The sequence below is a fragment of the Anabas testudineus genome, chromosome 23, assembly GCF_900324465.2.
Source record: "Anabas testudineus chromosome 23, fAnaTes1.2, whole genome shotgun sequence".
NCBI lineage: Eukaryota > Metazoa > Chordata > Actinopteri > Anabantiformes > Anabantidae > Anabas > Anabas testudineus.
The window spans coordinates 5,813,327-5,826,128 of NC_046631.1; the positions used below are offsets into that span (position 1 = coordinate 5,813,327).

Here is a 12,802-nt window from a genome sequence, read left to right on the forward strand (position 1 = left end):
ACAAAATAACTGTCTCTCTGCACAGTCTGCCTCTTTATTACCCAAACAACCAAGTGTTCCTTGTATTTTAAGGGCATCGCATTTATCTCTCCCCTGCTAATTGGCTGCTAGTAGGAGACTTCTGGCACACTGCCAGGTCTTTTCAAAAAGAGAACCACACAGCGAGGAAACCAGAGACACACACAGGGATTCATGCACTTGTGCCAAACCACACAAATGGCATAGTGCGCACATACTATATATACAGTGTCCTTATATTATACTATGTCACTGCAGTGCACAGGTTTTAATTGCTGCCCTCTTGACACTAAATGTAACTGTGCTCCTTAAATTATGCACAGCACTGTGTAACTTATGCATGGACCTTCTTTCGGGGACGACACAGACTTGTTTGCTAAAGATGGAATATTTTCTCCAGTTTGCACATTTGGTGACGAGTCTAGAAAAGTGCTATAATTCTGCTACAACTTACGTCCCAACTGTCACCAGGTCTAATGGAGCGAGAGCAGGTGCGTGCATGTGACACATGTAATTAAAAGGTATACAAGAAGCTAAGAAGCCCAATTCTTGCAAAGTAGAACTGTCAAAGCTAATACAATTATAATTAATTCATTTGGTCCAGACAGATAAATGGGTCTCATCATACATAAATGAAACCTAATATCCAGAGCTCATTATCTTAAAAATTGAAATTATTACCCCTCTGCTTTGTGATTAAACCATTTTTACCCTTTCATTTCATAAAATCAATGTCAAATTCAGTTAAGTGGTGGAAATGTAATTTTGGAACGAGTTCGCTTGAATTATGCATGCCAACGTATTGTGACAAAAGACCCGCAACTCTCCTCTAATGCACTTTGAATGAGAAAGCACCGAGGGCAAATCAGGCGTTCAGCTGGATCAATGTCTTCAGCTGACAGCTACTCAATAGCTAACATCCAAGTGCTTGTGATAAACTGCAAACTGCAGCCAAAGATGGAGTAAACTCTTAATTCACTTACATGTGTTTATGCTGTTAGTGTGCGAGTGTGTGTTTGCATTGGGGTGACAGTGAAGAACGCTGTCAAATAAAAGCCTGAAGCAAACGCCCACATGATGGAAACGTTTAGAGAAAATACTGTGAACTACGGCAACACGCTGCCTTGTAGCAGTGATGTTGTTCTTACCAATTAACACAACTAACTGTTTTTGATTACAAAATGTTCGCTTCACTGTCATCCATCATGAATTAAAACCTATCTGCCAAAGGTTTTGCAAGTTGAGCAGCAACAATGCACCACACTATCCCCACATTTTATCTCTTATTGAATCTGACTGCACGTGCATAGCTGTGTGTTAATAGTATAATACAGCCAGTCAACAGGTAGTAGCAGGAGAGAATAAAGCTGATATACAGATAAAAATCAGATTAAGACTTTGTTGGAGTTTGTTGGTGATAAGGAAACAGTCAAGTAAGTCATTTTTCAACAGGTCTATATTAGTGCCATTCGTCTACTTTATGTTTTATCAGTAATGTGTTTAGACTTGACAATGCAAAGTGCTTTACATCTCCATCCTAACTCTTTTAGCCATCTAAAATCTTACCTAGACGCAGCGGTTCACTTATAACTTCTACTATGCTAAATGACTTTGTGCCATTCAGTTTAATTATTGCATGCCTTCACGTTTACACACGATTATTCATGATAATATAACATCCTGGACTTGTATGGCTTCTCCTCATATAATAATTGGTTTTTCTAAAGGGAAGTGGAAAGAGGAGCTGACTCGGTAGATCAGCGTCACAGATTCTTGACATTTCCATAATCTTTTCTCCCTTTTATCCAGTTAGCGCAGCCCTCAAACAACTATCAGCCTTTTCTATGCAGCGGGCTATGGTGTTTCAATGTGTGAATAGATGAGGGAGATGTAAGGATGAACTTTAGATACAAAATTAATACTTTCGGTTTCTAAATAACAGCCCACAGCAAGTTTGCAGCCACAATTAATGTTTATGGAAATCAGCTTTACAGACAAACGTCTGCCGACCTGCTGCTGCTCGCTTACTCGTGGTCATACATTTGCTTCTTGATGCAAACAGCTTCAACCTAACAACCGCTGTTAAATTCATGGTTCCAGTGTGCCAGTATGCTTTTTACGTCACACTTCCCATCCAAACTGCTTGGCAGATAATTCAACTTTAAAGTCATAATCTGAGGTTTATGTTGGACCGTCACTGCATGTTCATGAGAATGTTGGCGCTGTAATTCCTCGAACAGCTGTGTGACTCTTGTACAATATGCAGAACAAATCTTTTCATCTCACATGATACTTCTTTGGCTTTTGAAGAACTGAATGTTCTGGTTTTCCACCAACCTGTTGTTAAGGGAAACTGCTGATGCTGTTGTTCAGTATATTGCGAATGCAGCTATTTATAAAAATTATCTCACTGCTTCCATGTGAAGACTGATCAGCTCCCCTGAAGAGGAACTTCACACCCACATAAATCCTGCTCTGACTGACCAAAAAGAGACCATCACACGGCAAAGGATCACACCAAGTGCTGTCATCATAATTAAACCAACCTGATTTTTACAAGAGGGTTAAATTAACAGCTTTGAATGTTATTCACAGATTTACTATAATAAAAAAAAAACAGAAAACTTCCAAGTGTTTCATTTTTAAATCCCCTCTTGCTACCTCTCAAATCAAGAGGAGTAGTTTTGAGAAAGCTAATAAGCATAAAATGTGGTTCTTACCAGTGTTGGATCCACACAGGTTGTACCTTGAATTGACCTTTTTGATGATGTTCTCGTGGATCTGGTTCCACTCACTCTCAGTATTACACCTGAGACAACGAAATGAAAGAACAGAGCAAAACTAGATTAGTAACAGAAAATGTGATCGACAAAGTAATTGCTTCTAATGTATTAAAAAAAGGTGTGTAACATTTATGACACAATTTAGTTAAACTTAGTAGAGCTTAGTAAAGAACTTAGTAGTGAAACGCTTTGCAGTGACTTACGCATAAACCTTGAGCAGGTGATCATCCTTGGAGTCAGCTGTGAGGAGATCAGCAATGCTGACAACAGCGCAGCCAAACGGCCGCCTGTACTGTACGCTACACAGGTTCTTTTTCTCCCCTGCTCCCATCCTCCCTGCACATACACAGACATGGGCAAAGAAGGACCCACAGTCAGTAAAGTACTACTATGAAAGCCTGAGACATACAAACATGTAGTGCTCAGTAGAAGAAAGCAGCATTACAACGCCTACCTATTCTTACGATATGAACAACGATGTAGACATCTTTTCGTAGATCACTGCTTCCCAAATCCTGACCGACAAGACAGGACAGAAATACTTTACAGGGAGATTTGTGACTGCTAACAAAAGGACACTGACTTCACTGTCAGCATAAACATATTGGAATATGAGTTACGTATGTTTTACATAAGCTACAATTGTTCTCAGTCATTCTTTCGTAAACATACAGTCATGTCCACTACTCACCACAAATAGTGTGCATTGTCTTTCTGTCTTCTCTGGCGACTTGGGCAACCCGCTCTTATTCAGCCTGACAAAGAACCTTTCACTGTACAATTGGAGAGAGAGAGAGAGAGAGAGAGAGAGAGACAACACACATTGAGATGAATGGGGCCAGGAGTGATGGCCGGGTGTCATCGTAAACAACAGCAGCCGCTGCTAAATAGAACAGGGTAAGATTAGAAGAGCTGAAATGGTGGGCACTGGAGAAATAGCTTCAAACTTCAAACTTAAGCTGTCTGAAAGCATAAAACAGAATATGTGGCACAAGAAGAACAGACAGACTGGGAACAGGGACAGAACGATAGAGGGAAAGAGAAAGATAGACAAAGCTGAAATTACTGAACACAATCCCCAAAACAGACTGTCTGCACACATCCGACATCCACCCAGGGTTTGTCCACAGCTAAATTGAATATTCCTTGTGTTGTTGCTTTTGTGGATTCTCTCTGACAGCTTTTAGCCCAAATTCTGGACAGTCAGCAAAAAGTCTGTACAAGCTCAGCCTCATATCTGCCAAGCTGGTTGCTATAAATCTTCCAGTTGTGACAAGGTTAGACTGTGACATTACAGTGGATACAGAGAGAACACCAAAATAGGAAAAAGTGCTGGTAAAGATAGTGTACTGTAATTTATAGTATAACATGTACAGCTGATGTGGATGGGAATATGACTTATATGAATTAACTAATTCTTTAGGGATTCATAATCTAATTTCTACAAATGTCCATACAAAATATCATCACAATAGCCGTTAAAACATTCCACTACTTTTGGATCAGTGCTGAAATAACCAACCAACATGCACAATGCCATCCCTAGAGCTATAATGCAAGTGCAGCTATAAACAGCTACACTAAGACAATTGGAGAAGGAAACTGTCTGGCTTCCAAACAACACAGAAACATACTTTCACTATGCTGAAACTTTTAAAAAAATCTCATTCAAGAGCTGCACAGAGCAGAATGATCTGTCTTGCCCTCTAATGCCCCGTATCCTCGTTCACGCAGGCGGGAATTAAGTGCATGTCGGACAAAAACAGAAAGGACGGCCACAGATCGCCTCTTCATCCTCTTTGTAGTCTGGTCTCTTTCTCTTTATCACGCACACACGCTCAAAGAGAGGCAGCGAAGGGATCCTGCTGGGTCCGTCTCATCCTGGCTGGCGAGCTGTGGGCTAATCCATTTAGGTGACTTTCACAGTGCACCGATAAGCAGAGCGAAAACCTTGTAATACACCAGCGCCTGACAATGAGCCAAGTAGCTGGCATGGCTAGCAGCGCAAGCTACAGAAGGCCCATTCACACAAGAGCAGAACTGAACCCAGCAGATCCTATATAACTTGAGTTCCTGCTGCATTCAAGTACAATGGATTAGGATGTTTATGATAGTCTGAGCTATTAAAAGCTCTTATTACAAGCCTAAAAGTTGCCATGTCTCTTCCCTGATGTAAATACGAGGCTGCTTCTTGAACTGTAATTCAGTGTTTTGTGTATGTAGGCCAGTGGGTGCGCATGTTTGAATTAATTAGGCTCCTGATTATTAATTATACAAATGCGTTTGATTTTTCATACATGTATTCCGTCAGTAAAGTTTTCCTTTTATAAACTGTATAGCGATAAACCAGTTGAGTGTCAATTTGATTTAGATGTGGTTGTTCCTCATTAGCTGCTCTCTGTAACTTTCCAGGCCATTTATCCAGCCATATGGAAACAGATTCCTATGCATTAGACATGAGACTTGCACACACGTTCCCAAACCCTAATTAGTACTCTATTGTGAAAACCCCAACTGCCAATTAACAGCCACTCCTGCAAACACAGGCACACATACACATGTCTCTCTCTCTTTCTTTCTTTCTTTCTTTCTCTTACACAGCCTCCCCTGCCACAAACTCTTCTCCCTCACAGCTGCAGCGTGTTGATCACCCGAGCTAAGAGGACTAGTGTCCCCCAGCGGGACCTTATCTCACCCTATCACTGCTTGCATTAGCATAACATGAATGGCCAATTTCCCTCCCCTCTGGGCCCTCGCTGCGCTCACTATTCCCTCCCATGGTATCGATGACTGCATTAGGGGACATGCGCTTGCCTGACGAGGGGCGGGGGGGTGTCTGGCGTAAAACACTGGATAAATTAACCCCCATTGCGGCCTCCACCACACCTGGAGAATCTAAATCTATCCCTAGAGGTCATGTGGAAAACTGAAGTAGCAGAAGAAAAACTTGAAAGAAAGAAACAAAGCCAAAGACAAAGGATTCAGATGTACCACAAACATCCACACAGGAAGTCCTGCCATCCATGGATATTCTCGTAAGAGGTAAGTTTAAAGATGTGCGAAGTGTGGAAAGTGACACATTGTCATACTTGTGAGTTGAGTTCTGAATAGCATCAAAAAATTCACAGCTGAGAGAATTGCAGCATCACGTGTGGGGATGATACACTGCACGGTTGTGTCTGTGTGTGTCTTACTGAGGAGCCATTTAAAGAGTCTGTGCTGAACACAAAGAAGCTGCCATGGTGCACAGGGGCTACTGGTGTTGGCATGGTACTGAGACAACGGGTCGGACCCCCATCTGGTCTCTGACACACAACACGCTCGCACAGAAAACCACCAGCACATAGGGACGGCTCGAAATGGCTCCCTGCCAGACAGCCTGTGTAAATGTGTGTGCTGTTTATATGCGAGTCCAGACAGTGAGAGACAAGTTTGGCAAGCTGCCATTGCGAGATTTACCTCGAAGACAACTAATGCGATTGCAACACACACACACACACACACACACAGACACAGACCCACACGCCATACTGGTTGAGGCTTCCGACTGGCTCTAACCCCCAAAACTGAACTATTGTAATTAGCAAATTCAGGGTTGAAAATGTACTGTACCTTCCTGCCAAGCCAAACAAGAAAAGAGCATTTTCATTTGTCTTGCTAATGATTAGTGATACATTCTATGTGTGCATGTTTGCAGATCTCTTGGTTCGGATAAACCACATGAAACTCAAACGGCCTTGCTCACAACTTGTAAAAATAGAACCTGTCATCTTATGTGTCATTATTCACACAGCGGTGGAGGAAACCACATATATTCTCCATGCAAGGCTTAATGAAACGTAGGTCAATCAGGGTTGCGAGAGCTAGATTTTCTGCCAGTAATGTTGATGAATAATGGATTGTATTTCAAACAGAGGAGTCACAGTACGCTGCACAAAATAATAAAACAATAAGTCTCATCACTGTCACCCTGGCTCCTCTGATGTGAACCTGTGGGGCGGAGAGTGGCGTCAAAAACGAGCATGACTTATCAAAAAGAAGTTTCAGGGTTGCCTTGCTCATTTTCAACCCACTAATTTTACAGTGCCTGACGAATCCACTTGTTTGTGACATGAAATGGAATTTTTTCACTTTGAACTATGAAACTGGGAAGCTTAAAAACAGCGCCCGATCAGGAGACTGCGGTATGTGTTGGTGTGCATCTGTGTGTGTGTGTGTGCAAGTGATGTGTGCAGGGTTTTATGTGAACACACTGAGAAAATAGTTTGGCCTTGCCTGCTTTTATGCGTCTAAGTACATTTTAACAACCTGCTTCAGTTAATAAATCTTCGTGACTACAGTTAGAGCAACAGGAGTTATTGGGGATATCCACCTCTCTAAATAATGAGGGGATTATTTTCTCTCTTTCCAAGTGTCTACCTGAGTGGCCGGTTCTCCCGTCCATCATAAATGTGGAAGAAGACTTCTAGCTCCTCTCCCACATTGGCGTTCATCAGGCTCTTCACATGGACGAACAAGTGATGGGTGCTAGCAGGTGCAGGTGTCTCCTTCTTACGATGTCGATGTTCCATCTGCACAAGAGAAGAGAGAGTATAAGAGAATATCACAGGTATCTAGAACTGTTGATGTGCAACTATACCAAAATGTAAAAAAATACATATACTGTTTTGTATATAAATGTTTGAAATGGCAGAAGGGAAAGGTTTAAAACAGTAAAACCTATAAGCTCATCAGAACATAAAGATGCTTAAATGCAGGATCAAAGCTTATCAAATACAGTTAATGCTAGGCAAAAACCAACATGTGGGTAGATCTCTTTTAATACTGTCCAATCACATTCAAGAGCCGCTGTATTCAATGTTGAGTTCCCTAGACAAAGATAAATAACATTCCTCTGAGACGACTCACTGCAGGACGTAGGCTTGCTCCAAATTTGCATATATATTTGAAGACAGTAAAAGATGTGGTTGATAAAGATGAAGTTAATATACGAGTAATATTGCAAACTGTCAGCTTTAAGACTAGGATGTGAGATTCTGGCTGCGATTGACTTTCCTTGTTGCAATCTAGGTGTTCATGTATGTATATGTATGCATTAACACGGCATGTATACTGTTAAGATTCACTGCTGATCTTTAATTTATTACAGCCAATTTACTACAGAAATAGAATTAACTTCTCACATCAGATTGAACAGGTATAAAAGCCAAAAACATGTAGTTTTCCTCATTTATTTACTTACATCCATCTTTGAGTAGGCTAATAATTGCAGCTATTTACATCCATATAACTGGTGGCTAATCTCTAAGGAATAGCAACACAACATTTACACTGAATACAGATGCAGGCAAAGAAACAGCCAAGCAATGCAACACAAAGTCACATCACTCAGGGTCCAGTAGTATGTTGGAAGTGTCTGATATGACATGTGATATTAAATTAATCTATATCCAGATCAATAAATTCTGGCACAGCATGGCGCAATGCTGTAAATACCCTGCGCATCAACTTGCACATTACAGCTCTGTTTATGAGAGGTTCATCCTAATCTGCTGTCTGTCTGCTGCCAAAAGTACAAGGACACACAGACACATACAGAGCACCAGATGGCCAGCAGAGCCGCTGCCAAATTTTGCTCCACATTTACTTCTGTAGTAGAATGTAAAGAGATGATGAAGGGGTGGGGGCAGGAGGAGAGCGGAGCGAGAGGAAAAGAAAAATAATAAAGAAAATGTAGAACTGAGCGGTGAAAGCACCACCAGAGTAAACCTTCGCTGAGCATCACAAACTACAACACAGGGGCAAACATACTTCCACTTTGTCCATTTTTGGAAAATCATGAAAGATGTAAGTGAAATTTGCAAGACCAAATCTGAAACTGAAGACGATCACTCACTGCATGTTTTTCCACTAATGACAATATTGGTTTAACAAAAATTTAATTCAACAAAACATCAGCCGACTGTATCTGAGAAGATTCAAGTCTCACAAAGAATTCACTCTGTAGTGAAACATGAGATGAGTAGTTTCTGCCTAGAGGGTAAGAAATCTATCCAAAATGTGATGATGTGCAATGATGTGATATGCTTTGAAAAACAGCTGGCTGTACTAGTTTAAATATAAAACCACTACAGCGGTCCTCTAAGACTCAAACATGGTACAAAATTACACCAGAAATCACTTTACAATTGTTAAACATGTCAAAATGATGAATATGTTGTTTCAGAAGAAACACGCTAGAGAGTGATATAACAACAGTGCACCAAAAACTTTTTCACCTCATTAGTTTACTTCCACAACACAGCTGGGGTGGTTTTGATTCAGACCAACCAGGTTCTAGGAGGCCTCATTTATGTTAATCACTAGGTTATTTTCAGTGTCTTTAAAACTGCCCGAGGAGAGCAGCGTGTGCTTATATGACAGCTTCACCATGACAGGACACACAGGACATACATGACAGCCTTGAAATAAGGTTGGCAGCACTGTTATAATGTTATGGGCAGCAAGCAGAGGCTGAGGGAGCCACAGTGCAATAGAGCAGGCCTGACCATTGTGCTTGGCCAAGCGTCTTATTATTGTTCACTCTATAATCTCTTTCTAAACAGCCTGAAACAGCACCACGTAGAAGACTGTACCACTATAAGAAGCTGCTAAGTGGGGTCAAACTAAGGTTAAAGATAAACCTCTACCCTTTTTACATCCCTCCATCAGTCTTGTCTTCCACTACTCACTTCTACATCACAATTTAAGCCTCGTTTTATCCTGCCTTGTGGGAGGGAGACCTCTGTGGGAAGCAAGAGGTGCATTTGTAGGCTTTTAAGTATGTGTGTTAGTGATAGCTGAACTCACAGAGAAAATGTTACTACCACCTGTCCAGGACCAGGCCTGTGCCGTCTCTGATTTGTCACTATTAAAGAAATCGCTCTGAAGTCTAGTCGTGGACTGAACTCACTGTTTAATGATAATAAAATGTGTCCCCACCACACAAGTCAAAGAGGCACTTTCCTTTTAGCTTCTTCCTTTGGTGTTCAAGTCCTGAGGGAAATATTTGGTTTTTATTATGGTAAATATACCACTATGTTCAGCAACTTTGCTAGTTGCTAACTTTCTCCATCATTCTATCATGTTGTGAGTTTAAATTATCACTTATCATTATTTATTATCACAAATCAGCTACCTGCTATTGCTAGAAATGAATCGGAATAAAGTAGTAGTTGTAGAGCAAATTCCTTTTACAGTACATACAGCAGTTTGATCCATCACTGATGTTAAATCTTTATCTCAACTTTAAATATTTCCCCAATTTCTCACAAGTATTTTTGGAAAAAGTGTTACAAACAATTCTTTGACAGTGCAGCATCTTGCCACACTAACATCTTGCAGCTATTTTAACACACACACAAACGCACACGCATTAGGAAATCCCCTTCTCAGTTTAATTAAGTGGCAGCACAGCAGCACAGAACTTACTGAAAAATATTGATGTAAGCAGTGTGGTGGTGTGTTGTGCCTCGGTGTGAAAGAGCAAGCTCTTGTATACGGATGGCAGCAGTGAATGCTAGGCCCTTTATCTAGTCCCAGTATGAGAGAATTGCAGTCATTAGCGAATTTTGTACGCCATTTAATAGAGGTGCATCAAGCTTTCATCCTGCTCTGCCCGCTTTTGTTTTGACTAAGAAAAAAAGAAACATATGGATTAAGAGCTTCAATTACCCCTGCGAAAGGAAAACAGTGTGTGTGTGTGTGTGTGTGTGTGTGTGTGTGATATGATTCTCCCCACACTGTATCAGGGCAGAGAAGTGGTTGCCACGGTAACAGCAGTTGGGGCTTTGAGAAACCGGGAAGAAGAATCAGGGAGCAAACATTAGAGAGAGGGAGATGAGAATGGGTGAGAGAGGCATGGAGTCCTCTGGAAAAGGGAGACTTTCAAGCCAGGCTGTTTCTTTCTACATGTGAGGAAAAGACAGTGATGTTTTTATTAATAGAGATCAATAAAGTTTTCCTTGACACTGGAACTGGGACCTCCTTAAACCCTTAAAGTGCTCAGAGAATTGGAGGACAATGTGCAGTTTCAAGGTCAAGAATGAACTCTCATGAACTTCACAGCTTTTAAGCAGCATGGAAGTAAAATCCTTAAAAATATTAAAATGAATCATTCATTCTGTGACAACTGGACAAACTCCAGTAATTCTGACTTTCCACGGTTAAAGGCCTGCAGAGCTTGATGTGTTCTGCTAGTTCACACCGCTAACTCTGATACCTGCCAGCTGCCAGCTTTGAAGGCAAACTTCCAAAAATTGTTGATAGCCTCACACATCACTTTAGAGGTTAGCTGAGTGAGAAAGGGTAGAAAAGTTAACACGAATGTGTTATGTATATGAAAATGTTGTTAATGTATTTTCAAAATATTCAGGGAACAGATGTATCTGTCTCCTTGAAATACAACCGGTTCTAAGTGTATGTCTTATTTCACCAGTTTAGAAACTTTTTGCCACTAAGAAACCAAGAGGAGCTTATACAGGAACACTTGAGCTCAGATGTCTGATGAAATTAAGCAGCTGATTAGCTGAATCCAAGTCCTGCAATCACCTGCATCTCAACTCCCTGCTCCCTGATAGAGAGCAGATGAATACTGCATGAAGTCCACTCACCAGTCTGTAAAGCTCTGTGACGCTGATTTCATCTGGGTCCACCATGCTGAATTCTCGTCTGGGGACAAGGTCCAATCCGAGCTGCCTGTAACACAGAGACGTACAGAGTACAGCATACGACGGGTGAGGACGTGAACTGCATACAAAGCAGACAGATCATAACAAACATTACAATGACAGTTAATTCATATTCTGCTGTGTGGCAGGACAAACAGACAAGGTCGCACGAACAGCGCTGTGAACAAACACACTCCGTATACTGCAAACCCACAAGTGCACAAACACATGTGCACAAACCAGTGCTGTCAGATCACCCGTGTCAGTCGTCTAAATAAACCTGACAGATCATCTTCCTCTGAAGATCAGATGAAAGACAAAATTCCTCTCCCTTTAGCCCCCTGCTATGCCTGCTGTCCTCTTTATCCTCCCTCCAACTGCTCCCTTCCATCGCCTGCTCTCTCCATCCTTTAACCCTCTCTGTTCTTTCATGACAGCTCTGGATCTCGTTTCCTCTCTTCTTCCTCTCTCCTCTTCTCTTTATCCTCCTCTAGGCTGGCTTTCTCAGTGGACCAAAACGGCATGCTAGGATGTGTCTAATGTGTCTCCTTGTCAGCAGCAAACAAGCAAGGCCTTTACAACCACAGCAACTGACTGTCCAACCACCTCCTCAATAAGGAGGAGGTGTTGCGTGTGTGTGTGCAATGAGTCTTTAAGGGAGGCCCTTGGAAGAGAAATGAAACAGAGCGAAGGCTAAGGACAGACAGAACTTGTGATTTTTTTTTTTCCATTTCATCCCCATGGAAAAAAAAAGCAAAGAGGGGAAGGACGGAGACTGTTCAACTGTGAGAAAGAGAAAGAGACTTGATTGAGTGAGGATTGTGCCTGCAGGGAGGGTACGTGACAACAAAAGCGAGGAGCAAGGTGAGACAGAAGAGTGGGAGAGAGAGAGAATCTTGTAAGGAAGAAGAGACGAGTACGAGAGCTGCATAACGCTCCTGGAAGGAAGCCAAGAAGGAATAAATAGAAGAAAGCTGAATCATATATTTGTTATTGTTTCAATATTCTACTTCTATATGAAGAAATAATTAGTAACACACTACATTGTTGGTTTGATCTCTTGTCCTTCCAGTAGGTGCAGTTAAAAAAAAAACAACAACTTTAAGACACGTTTGATTTATTTCATTCATTTACTTTGGAGGAGATTCGTTGTCATGATGCGGTTATGTAGACGTGCGTAGGGAGTGGGAATGATTCATCAGTGGTGCGTTCAAAAACATTCACACACCTAAGATTTTCAGTAGTTGTTGAAAAAGCACTGCATTCAAGAGCCACAATCACAAACCTGTAGCT

At 41.4% G+C, this 12,802-nt stretch overlaps 1 protein-coding gene across 6 annotated transcripts in view; it reads right to left on the reverse strand.

Annotated features, from left to right (window-relative positions):
• Nucleotides 1-12,802, reverse strand: part of dock4b (dedicator of cytokinesis 4b) — an 89,822-nt gene that overhangs the window by 45,759 nt on the left and 31,261 nt on the right. For all 6 annotated transcript variants that reach the window (XM_026362574.1, XM_026362572.1, XM_026362577.1 and 3 more), the window contains exons 7-12: nucleotides 11,453-11,537; nucleotides 7,221-7,372; nucleotides 3,493-3,574; nucleotides 3,256-3,316; nucleotides 3,005-3,137; nucleotides 2,739-2,827 (exon numbers count right to left, since the gene is read on the reverse strand). In XM_026362574.1, the coding sequence (XP_026218359.1) occupies nucleotides 2,739-2,827; nucleotides 3,005-3,137; nucleotides 3,256-3,316; nucleotides 3,493-3,574; nucleotides 7,221-7,372; nucleotides 11,453-11,537 (602 nt within the window). The remainder of the gene's footprint in view (nucleotides 1-2,738; nucleotides 2,828-3,004; nucleotides 3,138-3,255; nucleotides 3,317-3,492; nucleotides 3,575-7,220; nucleotides 7,373-11,452; nucleotides 11,538-12,802) is intronic.